The 20,015-nt window shown below is 41.6% G+C and overlaps 1 protein-coding gene across 4 annotated transcripts in view; it reads right to left on the reverse strand.

Annotated features, from left to right (window-relative positions):
* Positions 1-2,453: 2,453 nt before the first annotated feature.
* ptprk (protein tyrosine phosphatase receptor type K) overlaps positions 2,454-20,015 on the reverse strand; it is a 133,996-nt gene continuing 116,434 nt past the window's right edge. For 2 of the 4 annotated variants that reach the window (XM_080453630.1, XM_080453629.1), the window contains 16 exons: positions 19,788-19,823; positions 16,913-17,100; positions 16,604-16,691; positions 16,009-16,085; positions 13,154-13,190; positions 12,930-13,027; positions 12,264-12,380; positions 11,743-11,897; positions 11,249-11,384; positions 9,467-9,616; positions 8,442-8,615; positions 4,288-4,419; positions 3,766-3,891; positions 3,305-3,468; positions 3,029-3,164; positions 2,454-2,541 (listed from right to left, as the gene is read on the reverse strand). In XM_080453630.1, coding sequence (XP_080309756.1) covers positions 2,488-2,541; positions 3,029-3,164; positions 3,305-3,468; positions 3,766-3,891; positions 4,288-4,419; positions 8,442-8,615; positions 9,467-9,616; positions 11,249-11,384; positions 11,743-11,897; positions 12,264-12,380; positions 12,930-13,027; positions 13,154-13,190; positions 16,009-16,085; positions 16,604-16,691; positions 16,913-17,100; positions 19,788-19,823 — 1,868 coding nt within the window. In that variant the 3' untranslated portion in view covers positions 2,454-2,487. The remainder of the gene's footprint in view (positions 2,542-3,028; positions 3,165-3,304; positions 3,469-3,765; positions 3,892-4,287; positions 4,420-8,441; positions 8,616-9,466; positions 9,617-11,248; positions 11,385-11,742; positions 11,898-12,263; positions 12,381-12,929; positions 13,028-13,153; positions 13,191-16,008; positions 16,086-16,603; positions 16,692-16,912; positions 17,101-19,787; positions 19,824-20,015) is intronic. The other 2 variants (XM_080453632.1, XM_080453631.1) reach the window with 1 other exon arrangement.

Here is a 20,015-nt window from a genome sequence, read left to right on the forward strand (position 1 = left end):
ATCGTCCATGAGCGCGCATTCAACAAAGTCCTCCTTGCAGTCTAAAGATGCTGTCAACGACGAAACTCAAACGATTAGGCACGAGAGATAAGATATACTCCGTTCTTCAAATTCCTGCTTATTTCACCCACTAAGCCTGTTTGTAGCATTAGTCATGTGTGTAAGTATTGAATCAGGTGAGCGGGATATGAGGATGCTTATTACAGCTCATCCCAGTCGAGACTTTAAACGGGGATGCGAGACATTACCCAGATCGCACGTAGGCATGTGAACTCGCCGAACTTGCATTTTTCAGGCAGCCCGCAGCCAACGTTCTGCTGTACACGAGCAGAGCGAGGGGATTTTTACACAAAGAAACCACAGTTAACATCACAGAGATTCATAAAGTGAAAACAAGATACTACTATTGAGTTCCATCTACATAGTCAAAAAACTACACCTAATGCTTGAATATACAGCTCTGATGAGTGGCTCTTAGAACCTTTACTTCCCAGGGCCCAAACTGAAGTAAACTCTTACCCTGGGACCTGGGCTTCTTAAAACTAGTAGTTTCATCCTCTAGGGACCCAAACTTAGTAAACTCAATCTCCCAACATTACCCAGACTCATACTATTAACTCTTTTTGTCATGCATTTTGGGTCCCCCACCCCGAGCCAGAGTTTAAGAAACGCTGGTGCTAGAGTAAACACGGAATGGAGAATGATTGTTCTTTATAAGCAACGCAAGTAAACAAACAATAAATACAAACAATGTGCTTTATCCGTATAGACATATTTACACAAAGTCTTTGGCTTATGAATAAACATCAGCTACAAAATAATAGTAAAAAATAAACATGAATAAAAACGTGCAGGCAGTGCACAAGGCTGTGTGAATGAGTTGTTCAATTCACTTCCAGGTATGTCGGAATGGAAATGAAAATAGGACCCGTGAGTCGCGTGACGACGATGGAGTATTCACTCTCATGTCCACCTTCTCACATCCATAGTTTGTCCCAATCTGACATTAGAGGAACATTCCCGAATTGACAGAACTGAAAGTGACTTGTACTCAGACTTGGTAAAAAGATGATTAAGCTAATGCCACATGATTGAGCAGGAGTTCAAAAAGAAAAGAAAGGTAATATGTTGAGATTGGGGATTTTACAATTACGGTATGTCTTCGGAATAAAATTCTTCTACAGAAGAATCTCTTTCCCAGCAGATTGGTTGAGTGATGTTTCAAAAGCAACAGAGATGAGAAGAAACGAGTGCTGCCGCTAGAAATCAACTCATCGGGCCTCAGGGCGTAGCACTGATGGTGTCATTGGGTGAAAATGCATTTTTTTTAATTGACTATTTTTTAAAACTTGATCATAGTGTTTAAATGTACCAAATGCTTGACAAGAATGAATGATTATAAAGGAAAATTAATCTAAGATTTCTGGCTTCCACATCCACATGATCGCCCAGACACAAACTGTTTTATATTCCACTGTCTTCCTTCTAAGACACTATTATCATACAAACTTATATATCAATAAGTTATTTCCATTTCCCTTATGTAATCTAATGTCTGACAATGACTAGTAACTCCCAAGAATTACTTCTCTCTTCTACCATTGTAATCAATGGAATAACTTCTGAAAGTAATTACATTATGATCTACGCTGAAACAGTGATATTTTCGGACTCAATGAACATTGAAAAGACCAGAAATGTAACATGATAAAGCTACTGCTGGCATATGGACTGCTTCTGCGTAAACTGATCCACTGATGAAGTAGGTCAAAGTCTCACCATGGACCCAGTGTTGCGGCCCTTATCTCTAGAGACTGTTTGCTGCAAAATATGTAACAACGTTCCTCACCATGGTGACATGCATGCCCAACAAAGAAATCAGTATCGAAACAAGAGTTACTTAGCAACTGCAATGGAGCAAGATCTGAGGGTCTAAAATGTCTGCCACTGAAAGCTGTTATAATGCTGTAATTGTAGCCTGCTAGTGTTGCAGGAGGGGAAAGGGAGCCATCTAAAGGGTGTATTAAGTACTGCGGTTGTAACAGCATGAAGCGTTGAGCTCTTAGGAGGGCTGTGAGTGGCTAAATAGTTAAAACGGGGCCCAAAACACGATAGAGGCCCGCTGGCACTCAAACAAACTGTACAATAAACATAATGGTAGTTGAGACATCCTCCTCCGCTCCACTTTTCTCCTCCCTTCCTTTTATGAGTCTGAGAGGCTGAACATTTCCACTTGCTGCCAAATCGGGATGTCCCGTGAGTCGATTTCGCTCGTGCCCATTTGGCGTCCCCCGACGTGTGCTGATCACAATGTTCAATCACTAGGAGGGACGCAATATGGAATGCGACAAAAATGGCCAACGCCAAGGGGACCTGGGACGTTAAGCGTAAAGCGAAGGGTCAGACACGCGGGAGGTGAAAAGATGCTCTCCTTCTCTCCTCCCTTTCTTTCCTCCTCCTCCTCCTCCTCCACCCAACTCCTTTCGTTTAGGAGGTCTCCATGAACTCCAGTGCAAGGTCATAGCAGAAACGATACTGCTCCTGTAAGGCAGAGAACACATAATGCATCATGATTGATTGATTTAATACTTTATTGCACCTTGAAATGCAAACAGCACGAGTACAGTCATACACTTGGTTTAAAAGGATAACCCAAAAAGTCCTGAGGACTTGTTTCCATTGAGGTCCTGTGTATTAAATTCATAGAGATATTTAAAAACATACAATAATATACAATTAAAAACATACAATAATATACAATACTATATCCTAGACATCATCAGCACTAGTAGCAATAAAACACTTCACAGTTTGGGAGGTAGCACTGTTTCACAAGATAACATATTTTGGCTCCACATAGCAAAATCTCTCTGTGTTCATTTATCCATTTGACTTTGTCAGAGAGTATAAAAAATTACCCATAAGGGTAACACCGAGGATTTTACAATGCATGTACTGTAGAAGTATGTAGTCTTGTGGAGAACATTGACAGGACATGACAGGATGTGTTGTTGTCTTTGTAACTCACCGGAGTATCCACCATGTTAGGTTTGCTGTTCCTCAGGCTCTTGACAGCGTGGAAGACATCAACCACACTTTGTCTCTTGCCCATCTCACACACAATGCTGCTGGCACAGAACACTCCACTACGCCCACCACCGTTCCTACACACACACACACGCACACACACAAAGAATGACAGAGAGATATGAGGCAGAGTGAGTTTTACTTGTCATATTGGCATTTCACACATATCTGGCACAGATGCACGTATGTGCATGCGTGTGTGTGTGCCCATACTTACAGGCAGTGCACTACGGTTCTCCCCTCCCCCTCTTCTCCCTCACGCTGCCATTGGTCGACTTGGAGGATGAGTTTAAGGAAAGAGCGCTTGGAGGCGGGGACTTCCCTGTGCCCCGCCCACCCCAGATACTGGAACTGACGAACCATCAAGTAGCCTTCCTGGGGCTGAAACACACACACACAGTCAGGGTTTTGGTTACCTGGAGCATTTTTGTAACTTCTATTAACTATACAGGTATATTATAGCAACTGTATAGCTGTGAAATGGGTTAGGGTTTGGATAAATTGTCTTTATCATCTTTTTCAAACCAGGACTCAATGCCGGATATTCTACAAAAGGTACAACGTGAGATGGTCAGCTATTCCTCCCAGGCCTAGCCCACCTGATGTACAGACTATCTATAGGCTATCTGTTATCTATGTAAGTATATCTAAGTGTATGATGAGAGTATGAGTGCTTACCCTGGTGAGGTTGCACACTCTGAAGAGCCGGCTGATGACGTCACAGTCCATTGAACAGGACATACACTCCACCTGCACGGGACCATAGCGTAGCATGCCCTCCTCTGGCCAGTACTGAGGACAACCCTGGATACAGACAGACAGAGAGAGAGAGATCAAGAGAGACGGGCAGGGGAGGTAGGTGTGTGTGTGTGTGAGAGAGAGAGAGAGAGAGAGAGAGAGAGAGAGAGAGAGAGAGAGAGAGAGGCAGAGAGAGGGGAACAGGGGGGGAGAGAGAGGTAGAGAGATGGGGGAGACATACAGTTGGAAAGCACAGATTTAGAAATATGCTACATTTCATACAACTTGACCTAGTCCTAGGAGATACATACTTGCATCTGTAGGTTTAATCCAGATCTCTCTCTGTGTGTGTGTGTGTGTGTGTGTGTGTGTGTGTGTGTGTGTGTGTGTGTGTGTGTGTGTGTGTGTGTGTGCGTGCGTGTGCGTGTGCGCCAGGTAAGCTGAGTTAGATGAGTTCAGTACCTGAGCAAGGTCAATCTCATTCAGCATCACCAGACTGGTACACCCGTAGTCGTAAACCAGACGCCAGAAGTCTTTCACCGTGTTCGGCAATGGATGCTGGGTAACGATGAAGGCGGCCGGCTGTCTGTAGCTCTGTGGGGAAAATAGAGGATACAACAACAACAATGATGTCACACTTCCTCCACATGTGCACTGGTGCCATTTCCTCAACACAAATGCACTTTGAAAGGATTCCTCTGAATCTGCCAATAGGCTCTATGCACAGCAGCCATATTGGAAAGAAATTGGGCCTCTTCCTTACTTCCTTCACATGTGTTACCGATGATACCAATGAAGGCTCTGTTCCATTTAGTGTAGCACAGTGGTTCTCAAACTTTTTAATTTCGAGGACCCCCATAACTCTGAGAGTGTACAAATCCCTTACGGGTTCATTTGATTCCATTCGCACTCTCTCAGAGTTACACACCCGAAAGGGGCCACATTTGGAATCACCCTGACTCTGTTTGACGAGAATGGAACAGAGCCTTCATTAGTATCATTGTTAACACCTGTGAAGGAAGTAAGGAAGAGGCCCAATTTCTTTCCAATATGGCTGCTGTGCACAGAGCCTATTTGAGTGGTATCATGTAGGGCTTGGTTCTTGTACACAAATATACAACTATTCCAACTTCTCTCACCGGTATTCTCACTTTGATCACGACATACACTAATACACAAACACAGCGGGATACTTTGCAGGATATGGGATGTGATAGAAAAAGCATATCGTTGCCGTCGGGTGTAAACCTTGTATGTCCAAAAATAGCAAATATACAAGCTCACAATGCGTCGCATCTGGACACGTTGTGAGCTTGTGCATCGGCTATTTTTGCTACTCTTGCGTGACACTCTTGTACAACGAAGTAGGGCATTCATTTACGGAAAAAACATCAAAAGTTATAATAGAGATACAAGGTTTCTGCCCCACAGTGACGATATTGTGATTTGTGGTCACATGGGTCAAGCAGCGGGCCTATCAGATGTGAGGAAGCATGCATTGGACCTAATAGACTAGGTTCTATATGGTACAGTATACTCATATACACAATATTACATGATATCAGGACAAGGGGTCAAAATGTCAACCGTTGAACTTTATGCTGAAAAAGCGTTGCTGGGAGAACTTTGCCACACACAATGAAATAGAAAGGATGTTAACACTTTCTATGGAGCCCATGTCTCTAATGCATTAAACATACGTACAGTAGAATGCATTACAATGTGCTTATAACACTGTATAATTATATTTATAGGCTTTAATGCTTTAGAATGATCAGAACACATTATAAAGCATTTTATAAAATGACTTGTAAGATCTTGGTCGAAGTACTATAATAGTACTTCTACTTACTCAAGTCAATACATTAAAATAGTTCTATAATGCATTATATTCACGGTTATGATGCATTATATTGTCATTATAAGCCGCTGTAAGTGGTCATTGGGCACTTATAAGTAAAATAATGCCATTCCTGGAGGTGTTGTTCTTTACATATACATTAAAATCAAAATCACTTTACTTAATTAACTAACTATAAGTATACAGTGTTATCATAAGCAGATGATAATACATTATAAGTATGTTTATAATGCATTATAGACATGGCATTCATAATGAGTGTTGCTAAAATGTAACGGACCGACATGAAAGGGAATTGAGCCCAGCTTATCATGAAGAACATGGTACGACGATGGATGTGAATGAGTTTGGTGACAGAGGCACCACAGACATCATTAGACAAGGCTTATATGGGAGGGGATCAGGATACGGGTTCGGGTGTTTATAGTCTCGGGTAGCCAGACAATAGATCTCTCCACCAAACCGAAATGTCCGGTAACATCTAAATTCAACATGGGCTGGAACAGCTGCGAGAACGGCCTCGGTCTACAAACCTACATCCACTTCTTTGAAAACAAATTGTATCGCCGTCCAAATATGAAGGACCACTTAACCTATTCAATCCAGGAACGCATCTCTGTCATTTTAGATTTCTTTGGCTATTCAGAAATAGCAGATATACAAGCTTGAGCTTGTAGATCTGCTATTTTTGAAAAATCATGAAGATTTGTGCAAATATTTGATTATTTGTTTTCGGTTACTCAAATCTTTGCTTCTAGGGGTATGTAGAACTAAATATTTTACAAATGTTTGCTTTAAAAAATATATATTCCATGATTTGCACAAATGTTCACGATTTTTCAATAATAGCCAAATAAATCTTAAAATGACACAAATGATGCTTTCCCGGTGTTAAAGGGTTAAAGTCTTTGTATGTTTTTTTTTAAATCTCAGAACTGTTTCCACACAGCTTTAGCCCCTATATTGACTTTAGAAGTCCCCAGACGTTTCAGTGGACAGAGATCTCCGATCGTCTGGCTACGCGAGACTAGGGTGTTTATGACTGCGCTTGGCATGAACCTGAAAGACACTGAAGCCATGAAACAAATCCAGTATCAGAGATTTGAATTAAAAATCCCATTACCTGGAACTCTTCTGACAGCTTGATTAGGGAGAGGCCAAAAAGTATAGCTTTTGAAAATTGGACTCAATTGCACGAATATGATCATTGTCATCATCTCTACTTCATTTTATGTTTTATTAGAAAGTAGCCAAGTGAGGGTTTAAATTTGACTCACTGTCTCAGTTGATTGACCAGGATATTCTATTAGAACTGATATTATGACTTACATCCTCACTAAACTAGATTTCCTGAAAAGACAACATTTAGAGCTTTGGTCCCGCACAAGAACTTAATTGTCAGTGACCATATTCACACAGCGTCCATTTTGCTCTTAGTGTGACCTAAGGGCAAAATAGTGGCTGTGTGAATATGGTCACCCTCCCCCCACTGTTTACTCCGTGATAAAACAGAGAAAACCATTGTCAGCCATGAAGTGATGAACAGATACAGTACTGCTCTCTATTAGAGGAGCTCCATTGTATAGCTCTTCACCTCTTCACTTCACACGGCGGCCATTTTGCCGTTAACTCACCCTGAACAGATTATGTGCTCTATTAAGACCGATTTCATACTTGGTCGTACGATGGACTCACGTGCCGAGAATAGCCGATGTACAAGCTCACAACGCGTTGCCATGCGACGCGTTGTGAGCTTGTAGATCGGCTATTTTTGGCGGGCGACTCCGTGGTATGACAGAGCATAAATTGGATAAATGAATTGCATAAAACTACAAATCAAAGCAATTTAGTTATACATGCGGACTATCTCTAATGTAAACCTGTCCAAGAGGCTGTCAGGGATATTGGTCGATGGCCTGACTGTCTCACAGTGGTTACTTTCCAGTGAGCTGCTCAGTGATTGGCTGGTGGCCAGAGAAGCTAGTGGTCTTTTCAGAACCTGGATTTGTCTCTAGCCTTCTGTTGCTAAAAACCACAAACACAGCATCACACAAACAGGAAAGGGAGTCTGTGTGTGTGTAAATATGTATAATTATAACTGTTCACGTTGCTTGTGTAAATATGTATAAACACATTATGTCTGTTCAAAAATGTGCATGTACCTGTATAACATTATATAGTGTTAAAAGGATGCTCCATTTTAAACACATCTGCAGCTTGGGACGACTACTGTTCAATTAGGAAGAAGACACTGAAGCCTAATAGAGTATAAATAGTCGCACAGCGTTGTTGCTTGGTGAAAAAAATCTGTTCTTTTCCACAAGTGCCACCATCGTGTGACCAGGTTTAAGTTAAAACATAAGTCTGTCTCACACCTGATAAATGATTTATTTAGTACAAGGTGCCACATTCCTGTTTCGCTAAATCTTTTAACTCATTTACAACTGCTTTTACGTAAGTAATGTATTTATGTCCTACACACAAGGGCCTATTTCTTTATTCTTATTTCTACCAACCTGAACACAGGAACCATGTCTCAAACCACCTCTCATAACTATTCAAGTTCCGGATTGCAGCTTTAACAGAACATAGCGCACGTACTGTAGCACATATCGCTGTTTAAAAAAAAGTATTACCAGATGGGAGCCTGTGCCAGCTCGCACATGGTGTCACAGTTGCAAATGTGTTGAAAATGACCCATCCTTTTGAAGTAATGTGCGTGTGTGTATGTATGAGTTGTGCGTTATAGACTTACATCCATTAGAGCAGCATTGATGTAGTTGCTGCTTTCTCCGTCGATGGTGATGAGGAAGGGTAGACATCTGTCTGGAGGCAGGCCGTCCATAAAGCGGTTCTTCTCCTGGTTCCTAGGCAACAAGGCGATGCTGCAGTCTTCCGGCTGAGGCTGGGGTGTCACCGAGTTTAATGTCTAAAGCGAAGAAGACACACACAATGCAGATAGACTGAACCACTGAACCCGACTGTCCCTATTCTGGGCATGTCATACTAGGCCAACATTCTGCAGAAATAGCAGATCTAAATCGGCTATTGTCACAGAAGAGATTTGGTTTAGAGAGAAGAAAAGGAGGAGACCAAGTACAGACCCCTGGGGGAACCCGGTCAATGAAGTATAAATGGTTTAACCACTTCAACCCCAGCATCCTTAATGTGGTGAAGGCTTTCGCAGGAAAATAGCAGATCGACAAGCTCACAATGCGTGGCGCTGCGGTGCGTTGTGAGCTTGTCAATGGGCTATTTTCAACGAAAGCTTTCCCCACGATAACAGAAAACTGAAAAGATACTAGCATAGAGCCCTGAGGGACTCCGCTCAACCATATGGGGTTTAAGTGGTTAAGTAGTTAATTGACTTTTTTGAACACAAGGTATTAGCATTTTCTGATTATTTAGAGAAACCTTGGGATAAGCGACTAAAGAGAATATAATGGATATATTCATTTAGTTGTTCATGTTACCAGTTTTTTCCTACTGTTGTGTAGGCAGTTGTTCTGAAATGAATGTGATGTTTTTTAATTGTTTTGTTTGGCGTCTTATAATCCTTCATGGGATGGTTCTTAACCACTTCACTGGCGTCACTTAACCCCAGCGTCCATATTCTGGGGGAACATTAGCCAAAAATAAAAGATCTACAAGCTCACAATACGTCACAATGCGACACATTGTGAGCTTGTAGATCAGCTCTCTAAGACTACAGGGGTTTAAGAGAAGAGTGCCGGTTAGGGCTCAGGTTTTGTTGTGGTAGCACAGAAGGGAAACACCTACCTGGAACTCATCCTTCAGGTGTGAGGAGTTTGTTTGGGAGTCGATGCGGATCAGTTCGTAGAAGGCGGCCTTGAACTCACACACTGGGATGGCTGTTTCTCCACACAGGCATGCCTCCAGGATGGCATCGTGGATGAATATGTACTGCTCCTAAAAACGTAGCGCAAGGTTATACCCAATGTTAGATTTATAAAAAACAAAAAAAACAAACAGAGGGGACTTTCTTACCCACATAAGCCCTACATTCTTCTTCGTATGACAAATAGCGACAAATAGCAAAATAACGTTTTGTGAGCTTTTGGATCTGGTATTTTTTTATGAATGTATTTATTTTTTACCAAAATAGGAATGCCAGGCCAATAGGAATGCCACGTGGTCAACACACTGTACATTCTTTATTAAATTGTTAAATTGTGATATTATCAAACATAAATATCCAACATATCAGACCCGTCTACATTTCCTAAAAGGAAATCCATATATTCAATTCAGTCTAATTGGAAGCAGGCATAAAGCATAATCCCCACCGGCCATGAAAATGAATGGCCGGGGGGGATATCAAAAGCAGAGGCACCTGCAAATTGCATGCACGCGCGCACATAAGCATGCACACATGCTTACACACAACAGCAGACAATCAGTCAGTTGGAGCTGTTGTTGATAGAGAGAAAGCTGACTCTGAGTGGTTGATGATGGGAGATGAAGCCGATGCAAAAGTGTGTGTGTGTGTGTGTGTGTGTGTGTGTGTGTGTGTGTGTGTGTGTGTGTGTGTGTGTGTGTGTGTGTGTGTGTGTGTGTGTGTGTGTGCTCTGTTTACTATCACTTTAATCAATTCAGGGAGTGAACTGACTGAATAAGAAAACATAACACAAATGTTGCATGAAAAGGCTTATACAGTTACATTATAAAAGCAAAATAAGAGCGACAAGGTCAATATTCCATTATCAGCAAATACATTTCCAGCGTGAATAGACGTGAGTGGAAAGCAGGCAGGCCTGGATGCAAGGTTAATTAATGATGTGACGATGGCAGAAATCTTGTCTGTGTATGTACAGTGTGTGTTGGTGTGAGCTGACATACTGTACATGTTTGGTTATGTTAAAAGGAAATAATGTATATAATTACAACAACTACTTTTGCCTTAATATTGACATCATATTCATATTAACCATGTCACTGATCTTAGATAAAAGATCACAAAAGGTAAGGTTAACTTCAAAATGTATGTTTAATGCTTATGTACTAATGTCTGCATATAAGATTGTTGGATGTAGTAATCTGTACAATTTTCACCTGCATTTTCCTTATTCTATTCTCATTCATTAAGGCTATAGATTAGATTACCTTTTAAGATATTCTGATTTATTTAGATTTATTTACGTCAGTTCCGAAATTACGTCTAATGATTATGGAACCTGCCCATTTCCTTGTCTATATATTCCCTGCCCCACCCCATCGCCCCTATTTCATGTACCTGACAAAGTGTGTGTGTGTGTGTGTGTGTGTGTGTGTGTGTGTGTGTGTGTGTGTGTGTGTGTGTGTGTGTGTGTGTGTGTGTGTGTCAGAGACTGAAGGACATTTTGGAGCATTGATATATGATTGGACGATGATGATGAGGATGATGATGATGACGATGGCGATGGTGTGAGCATTCTGTGAAGTGGGTGTTAATGGGTAGCACTGTATTCACCTCCAGGCTGCACCATGTGGGTGCTTACATGGGTGGAGTTGAACAAGTGTTGTGTGATGCAGATGGTGATGGCTGATGGGTAATGTAGTCACCTCAGTCTGTACCATGTTGATCCTCCGGGAGCGCAGGGCCTTCACACAGTTGTAGATGTCCACCACGCCTTCCCTCTCAGCCATGTCCAGCATGATGTCGATCACTATGAAACAGCCCGTACGTCCTGCTCCAGCGCTGCACACAGCCACCAGAGGGAGACAGAGACACACGATGAGTGACAAATAAACAAACTGAAACTGATAATAATTACCCACTATGAACTAGGCATACTTTGGGCATGTCATACTCATTATAGATTAAGATTTGCAAATTTGGTTCAAATAAAGCTACAAGCTCACAACACAATGCATCACAATGCATTGTGAGCTTGTAGAGCTGCTATTTCTGAAAAATGGAATTCATTTTTTACATTTTCGCCTATAATTACTTGCCAAAAATTGGGACACGTGGGTGGTTATGTGGTTTAAACAAATAATACACACACAATGTATATGTAGTGTATGTGTTATTATGCATATGTGTGTGTACATACCTGCAGTGGACCACTATCGGTCCAGCAGAGGGTGGGTTGGAGATTTTGACCCGCCGGATGAAGGACAGCAGTCCCGTGGCGTGGTATGGGACTCCATGGTCGGGCCAGCCGGTGAAGTGGAACTGCTTGACCTCCCGCACCTCGTTGAAACCACGCTGAGGAGAGACAGGACAATTCGTTTTTAATCTACTTTTTACCCCAAGAAGGGTCTTATGGTTGTTGCCGAATGCTTTTTAGTTTTTGTCTTGCCTTTGTTATTTTTTATGTCATTGTTTTTAAAACCTGTAGCACTTTGTGATTTGCAAAAATGTAAAGTGCGTTACAAATAATAATTATAATATATATATATATATATAATTTATATTATTATTATTATAACTCCTATTTATATTTAAGTCTTATGGTTTTGTTTTATACAGGATTTTATTTTTTTTAGTTTACGAAAGTAAACTTCATATTTGTAATCATCGATTATATCGATTAGCGGGATTAACTGCTGCAACCTTAACACAATTACTCACCCTCTCCAAAGTAAAGGTCCGGACCACGTATTCAGCCAGAGGCTCCACCTCCACAAAGGTCACCTTGAAATCTCCATACACCTCAGCATCGTCAGGCCAGTACTTGTAGCACTTGACCTGTTGGAAAGCATGACATAAGAAATGTTACCGTTGCTGTCGGGTGGAAACCTTGTGTCCAAAACCATTATTTTTTAATTATTATTTTACAGATATTTTAAAATAGTGAAAAAAGCAGATCTACAAGCTCACAACGCATCGTATCGGAACTCATTGTGAGCTTGTAGATCAGCTATTTTCACTACTTTCGCACGACACTCTTGTAAAAAGTTGAAATATGGAGATGAGGTTTCTGCCCGACAACAACAATATGATATATTGTTGCCCTCCACTCTCTAGTCTGAAAATTAGACTACTAAACTGTCTCTTTTGATTAGAGTCATGTATACAGTATGTGGTATTTATGTATTTTGTTTATTATTTTGGTGTCAGCATGTCGGCACTGGAAATACTGTGTTCTTTAAAATGTGTCTGAATAATCCCGTAAGGGATGGGCTGTGTTGAGGCAGCCAGACACGAAAATAAAATGATTCATTCATTCATATAATCTATAGCATCGTTAGAATGGCACAGATAGAATATATGATGGAGTAGAACAGGACAACGTACCCTTCCAACCTCCACCAAATTGGTAACCATGACGATGCAGGCCGATTGCTCCTGCCACACCATCCTCCAGAAGTCATACACCGTCTCATGAACTGGACCTACAAACACACACACACACACACACATTAGCTGCTGTAGTGAATACCGGGTCTATTCAACATGTCTATGATCGTGTATTGTTTGTGGAGTCTGTGTATAGTGTGCGTGGGTGTGTGGTGTCTCACCCTGAGTAGCGATGTAGTGACTTGGTCTCTGGTAACCCTGGGATAAGACGATACACAACAATGAACCAAACAGCAGCAGCAACTCAACAAACAATGGATAAGCATGCCTCGGCTTGCATACATGAATATTATAGACACTCATTACGGCTGGAGAGATCCCTCTCTTTGCAACTTGTCAGATGTTGGGAAAACAATGTTGGTTTTGTTCTTCAGTGATAACGTCAAGTCCCTTACAAACGAGGCAATGTACAAAATGAGATACTAACAATGTGAATGTTAGCATAACACAATACAATACAATGATTGTCCTAGGGTAAGGAGTCGGACACAATGCTTTAGAAAAATGTGGGTGTTCAATGTTCATCAAAGGCTGTTTTTCCATTATGTATATTTGCAAGTGACAACACTGCAATGGGATGCAACTTGGGGCCATTATTACAACTTAGCCAAACTATTATCATTACGACAGGATGTGGATTGCCTCCTTGGCTGTGGATGCTCAGTTACAGTCAGTACCAAGCATACAAATACAAATAAAATCACCACAGGAGTTGGAAATAGCCACACTCCAGAAAAAAGAAAATGTAGGACTGATGGAGGCTGATGGAGCATAAATAAAAACAATAAAAATGCATCCGAGTCAAAGTCTTGGATTCTTATTTTTTGGCATGCAACTATTTCCAAATGCTTTGGTGTTTTTATTTATTCCATAGCATCATTACGATACGAATTAGGGTGTACTGCATGACATGGTCATAACCTGACACGATATTGATATATTGCCTAACTGACACTTTTATAAATGATATTTCTATAGCTAAGACAAACAGTCAGAGGGTGCATGTGACAACCTTTAGACATGTAGAGGAAGTTGTGATGGCAACACATACCAGACATAGGGAGCAGACATATCATATGAATGTAAAAGATAATAATGAAAGAATTCAGAAGAAAGGAGGGAGGAGTAGTGCGTAAGATGGAGGGATTTATGCGCGCAGCCGAGGCCTTAGCGTGGATAAACCATCAGAAAGATGGACGTATGAGATAAAAACACATGGACGTTTGGATGGACAATACTGAAGGGATGTACAGTATGGCTTGGCTGATGGGTGAAAAGAGTACACAGTGATACTTACATCCCTGTACAGCCAAATCTACAGGCCAAGCCACAGCCAGAAAGAACGAGAGAAAGAACGGAGAGAAAGAACGGAGAAAAGAAAGGAGAGGAAGAACGAGAGAAGGAACGAGAGAAGTAGCGAACGAAAGAAAGAAAGAAAGAAAGAAAGAAAGAAAGAAAGAAAGAAAGAAAGAAAGAAAGAAAGAAAGAAAGAAAGAAAGAAAGAAAGAAAGAAAGAAAGAAAGAAAGAAAGAAGGAAGGAAAGAAAGAAAGAAAGAGCCAAAGAAACAAAGACAGAAAGAAGGAAAAAGAAAGAAAGAAGGAAAAAGAAAGAAGGAAAGAAAGAAAGCACAACAATGTCAGTGAGTCAATCAGGGGGTAAAAAAAGAAAAGTTGTATTGATATAATGGGAGCTTGAACAGGGCATGCAAAAAAACATGGTCTGGAACAGAGAAGTAGAATGGATTGAAAAGACGTTTCCTCATGAGGTGGTGTAATCTCCATTAGCACAATGATCTAGCTGATTCTCAATAAAACCGTGCTGCATTCCTTTAAATAATTTTCCAACAGAATTGAATGATAATACATCATACTTAAATTGTGATTTTCTAGATATGGCGCTTTACAAAAACTTTATTGAAGCATATAATAATAATAATAATAGGGGCTATATATAAAATAGAACGGTTAAACAACTTAGGTTTTACCCAAGTGCCTTAACTTGGGCTAAGGAGATCACCGCGATAAGCGAGGAGACGTCTTTGCTCTCCACTCTAGTTCTAGGTTGCCGCTAGTGTGAGTGGCAGCATGCATGGAAGCCGATAAAAGGCCAGAGATAATGGCAACAGATAATGGCTGATGATGGCAGTAAAGCAGAGCATACAAAAAAAGCAGCATTAGCGTTTCTTTTTTTTAAAAGACACACCAAATGGAAGATGTGTGTGAAGATTGTTGTGAAGGTGAGAGGAGAGTGGAGTCGTGACAAACTGATGAATGAGTTTGAACTTTGCAGGAAGACAGAACTATGGGGGTGCATGTATCGGTGGAAGATCGGTGGGAAGGTGGATGGATGTAATGTAATGGATTGGATGAATGGATGGATGGGTGGATGGATGGCCTGAAGGCTGGGTTTGAGAGAGACATGCAAGTTTCTTTACTTGATTTATATAAGAACAAATTGAAGGATATTCTGATTGACCAGCTTACATAATGTCACATTCACTATCACACATTCCCTGATAACTTTTTTGTTTGGTTTATTTTTGTCTATTCCCTGATTGCTTGTTTGCAATATGGATTTGACACCCTGTAAAATCAGATGTGTCAACCATGTTGGCTAATTATTATTAGTAATCTTGTCATGGATAATTAGGTATAATCAGGGATTTCAATTATGTTGTAGTAATGTTTTTGTATTGTTTTTACATTTTGTGCTAAATAAATCAAATCAAATCAAGTTGTTTTGTATTATAACAATGTTACTTGTATTTCTGAGATAAATGGTTGGGATAGATAGATACAGTAAACAGCTGAACTGTTGTGTAATTGTCAGACATGGAAGAATGACAGGCTGGATGAATGGAGGAATGGAGTGCGGCGAAGAAAACAGTGTGCAGGGTGACAGATGATGGACTGATTGACGCGATAAAGGTATAGAGGCCTGACATACGAGCGAGGGGGTGTGGTTTCGTTGGTTTCGTTGGGAGCCAATAGTAGCGTTCGATGCGTTTCCACTTACATCGATGTAGTTGGCGTTGATGTAGTCGGACGAGGGGTCATCTTCGATTGGCTGGAGGATAACCCTCGAGTGGTCATCTAGAGAGAGAGCGGAGGGAGGGAGACAAGAGAGACACAGGGAGGGGGGAAAGTCATGGGAGATGGCCAGAGGAAGAGAGAGAGAGAGAGAGAGAGAGAGAGAGAGAGAGAGAGAGAGTTGTTTAGTGACAGGGCTCCAATAGTTTGATTAAGAGATTTAGCTATTGATCATAAGAACTGGGCTATGGTTATCCCATTCAGCAGATCTAATGCTTGGGGTAATGTTATAAGGCCATGATGATTTTACCTTGGTGGACGTTGGTGTGATTCTGTTGAGGTTAGAGTCAATACTTTCAGGTGCTCACATGGCAATGTCTGGGTTTTTATTAGTTGAGCCATTCTAAGCGCAAATGTGAAACTAGGGTAATATCTAGGGCTGTTTGTCCACAAGAGGGTGCTTAAAAATGTCAAAACAAACTTGAGCTGAAAGCCAGCCTCTCACTCAACTAACTACGCACACCTCTAGGTTGCCTTGTTGGAGCTACGGCATTGATATCTGAGTGTTTTAAGGCTCTTACATGCTATGATGTTGCCATAGCGGTTCTTGGTGCGGTTCCCTTCCTTCTTGGCCACATCCCAGGAGGCCGACTGGCCTTCAAAGAAACTCTGCAACAGAAATGGCGTCATGATGAATGCACTTCATGAAGCCACAAATTATCTACTCCTCGTCTGTTCTCTTCCATTGTACTCCTTAGCATTGCTTGTAGGCAGAAACTGTTTCAAGGTCAGTTGACACCCAGAAAAGGGGGGAGATTTAACATTTAATTAAGCATTGCATTGTGGTGTAAACATGACAAGCGGTGTCTCCAATCCTAACAACGTCTGACCTCGTACTCCTCCTTGAAGCCGTAGCTGTCGGAGGTCTTCATCAGGTTGATGTGCTGCAGGAGGTCGGCCACTCGGATGGCAGGGTGGAGCTGTCCGGTCTGGTAGGGAGACTCGGTTCCTTCACAGTGGTACCGAGGAACATCCAGCAGCCTGCTGTTCTCCGCAGCAGAGGCAGTGTGGTTCTCATCTGCAGGAAACCAGTCAGAACCAGGAACCGGTCAGTAATTCACTCAGGCCCACTTAAACCCTATATACTTCGTCGACCGGGGTCCCCCTGAGGTCTATACTTGGTCCCCTCCTTTTCCCCCTCTAAACCAAATCTCTTTGCAGAACAAATCTAGCTTCACAGCACGTCGCAATGCGACGTGTTGTGAGCTTGTAGATCTGCGATTTTTGCCGAATGTTTTGCCTATTATGACACACCCAGAATAGGAACGCTAACTCTTATATTTAATAATATGCTGCACTTTGGTCAGCAATGTTTGTTTTTAAATGTGCTTCATAAGTGACTTGATTTTTTTATGTAACATCTACAGAAAGTCATGGTTAGCGGATGTAACTACCTGGCTGGAGACACACAAACTGTCATGATATGATGGCCACATCATGCCAGTTTTTCCCAAAATAAACATTATGCTTGATACTAAACCAGCCATCAGACAGTCTGGTTCCTCCATCTATACTCACCAGTGATAGGAACTACAGTACAGGTCAGAGCAGCAGTAGGAGAGAAGAACAGGGGTTTAGTTCAACTAAGTTAGTGTGATTAGTGAGACTCACATGAACACACAATTAGTTTGACTATTTGCTACTACAAGTGGGATCCACACACAGTTGACATCACAACAGGTGAGTGTTGGCCATCGCGACCAGCATGAACAAAAACAACAACAACAACAGCGCCGTTGGCCAGTGGTGACAAACGTGACACAAACATGGGGAGTGATGTAACATTTAACTTCTAAAATAACAAAGTTATATAAGCTATAATCTCCTACCTAACAAAGTTATGTAGGAGTTTGATGTAAGAGCCTGTCGATCTATCAAATAAATATGATTACCCTACATGGCTTCCAATTCCTCAAGGGGAGCAACCAAATAAAACCTTTACCTCTAAGCTAACTGTCAATGATGATTAGTTTGTCTGTAGTACTCATTGGGAAACCTCAGCCCTCTAGTGGTTAGGACCTGCCACTTCAGCCTTGATGTAGGCATTGAAACCATCCATTTTATTTCAGAGTTTGAGCTGAATATTTAGCTGTCACATATCAAATGCTCAGAAATCACTGTGAGGTGTGATCAAGGTGATGAAGTTGGGGGAAAAAACATCCCTAGAGGAATTATACAGTAATAACCCAAGTGTGATTTAATCATTTGTGAATTTTATTGGATTCCTAATGGCTCAAATGGACAGAGACCAGTAGCAATGGATCATCCATGTGCTGTGTGCGCTAATGTGAAACAACATTAATACTGTACATACAGACAGGCTGACTAATAGATAATTTGGTGCCTTAATCACAACCGACTGATTGCATGTTCAACACTGTTTATTAAATGACACTGTTATTCTCTTTCAAATGATGCTTTTATCTGCTCTGAGGACGTTTAGGCTCGTTAAGGACTGTTGAGGGTTCGTTAAGCCCTTGTCAGGTCAATTAGCAATAAACTTGACCAGACATTGCTTCTTAATTCACTCCTTCCTGATGCTTCCTTCCGATCTATGATATGATTGGCTGAGACAGATTGTTACTGCAGCCTTCACTTCCTATTAGAGACCAGGGGAACAGGGTGTTAATTAACTCAATTTTGGAGGAGTAGGCTGTGTATGCGTGGGTGGGGTACCCTGGCCCTAAGGGCACGTTAAGCCAAAGATTCGCAACGAGATGAAAGCGTATATTAAGCATTAGAACATTGTGGAGAAAAATGTATGCCGCAGTGTCACACAGCACTACACTGAAGCTGGGAGTAAACACTTTGTACTGTTCACCAGTGGAGTTGGAGTTGCATTCAGCTTGGCAGCACTACCATTTTTATAAAATTCTGCCTCTCAGGCTTGGGCTACCACCGCTCAACATGTCCAGGGAATGAGGATAAGTTCTATGAAAACACATGGGCTTCTAGGCTCAGTGCACACAAACAAGGCACTAGAGCCAAACACACAGATGCAGGGCAGTACGTCCTCCTCAATGATGCTGGGTTTTTGCCTAAAATTGCTGTTTCACAATGTGACATATGCCTTTTATGCAGACTCTAAAAGAGAATGAGAACACAGTACTGTATGGTTCTGGGGATTTAACTCTGTGGAAAACAGGCACCGGACATTATTCTGATATTTGTCATATATATATATTTGCAAAATCCTGTCCAGATGTTAGATGTGTTGACTTTGACATTTATCTCTCCACTGATATATAATTTGATATCGCTAAAAGGAATAACTGCTGTCTGTTTGTGGTATAACCAGCAAGCAGCCCAAAAAGCCTTTTCTGTTGTTTTTCTATTGTTTGTTTTTATCACATATTAATAGCCACCAGGTCAGCTCCCGACTTTCTACCTATGGTAGCACCTGCTGAAACTGCTGAGGAGTGTGTGCATAATCCAATTCACGCAAACACACAAGACAGAGGGGCTATGGACACAGGGCAATATGGGAGGCCTATGTAACAACAACAATGAAAGGGGATGACAGACGTGGGCACTGACACACACACACACACATGCGCGCACGTATGCACACATGCACACATGCACATACGGATGGCAGCACTACAAGCACAAAGGCTTTAGGCTGTAATGGGGGTGGTTGGTGGTGATAGCTACAGTATGGTCAGAGTGGTGGGTTGACATGTCTAACCATGCCAGTGGTCTCACCTAGCACAGCTGTAGGCACCAGAGGATCGTTGGGCACTGTTGGAAGAAACAGGGTGAGGAACAGTACTCTAGGCAGTGTTTGTTCAACTGCGGGAAAAACTAGGAAGATGGTTGAGAAATAGCGCACAGCTTCTGACTTGTTTCACACATACTTCAACCCGGCAGGCGAATAGTTCAGCAACAGGACACAACCAGCTGCCTCTGACAGAACATTAATTCCAAATGCCA

This window comes from Gymnoscopelus braueri (genome assembly GCF_963280865.1).
Source record: "Gymnoscopelus braueri genome assembly, chromosome: 16".
Classification (NCBI taxonomy): domain Eukaryota; kingdom Metazoa; phylum Chordata; class Actinopteri; order Myctophiformes; family Myctophidae; genus Gymnoscopelus; species Gymnoscopelus braueri.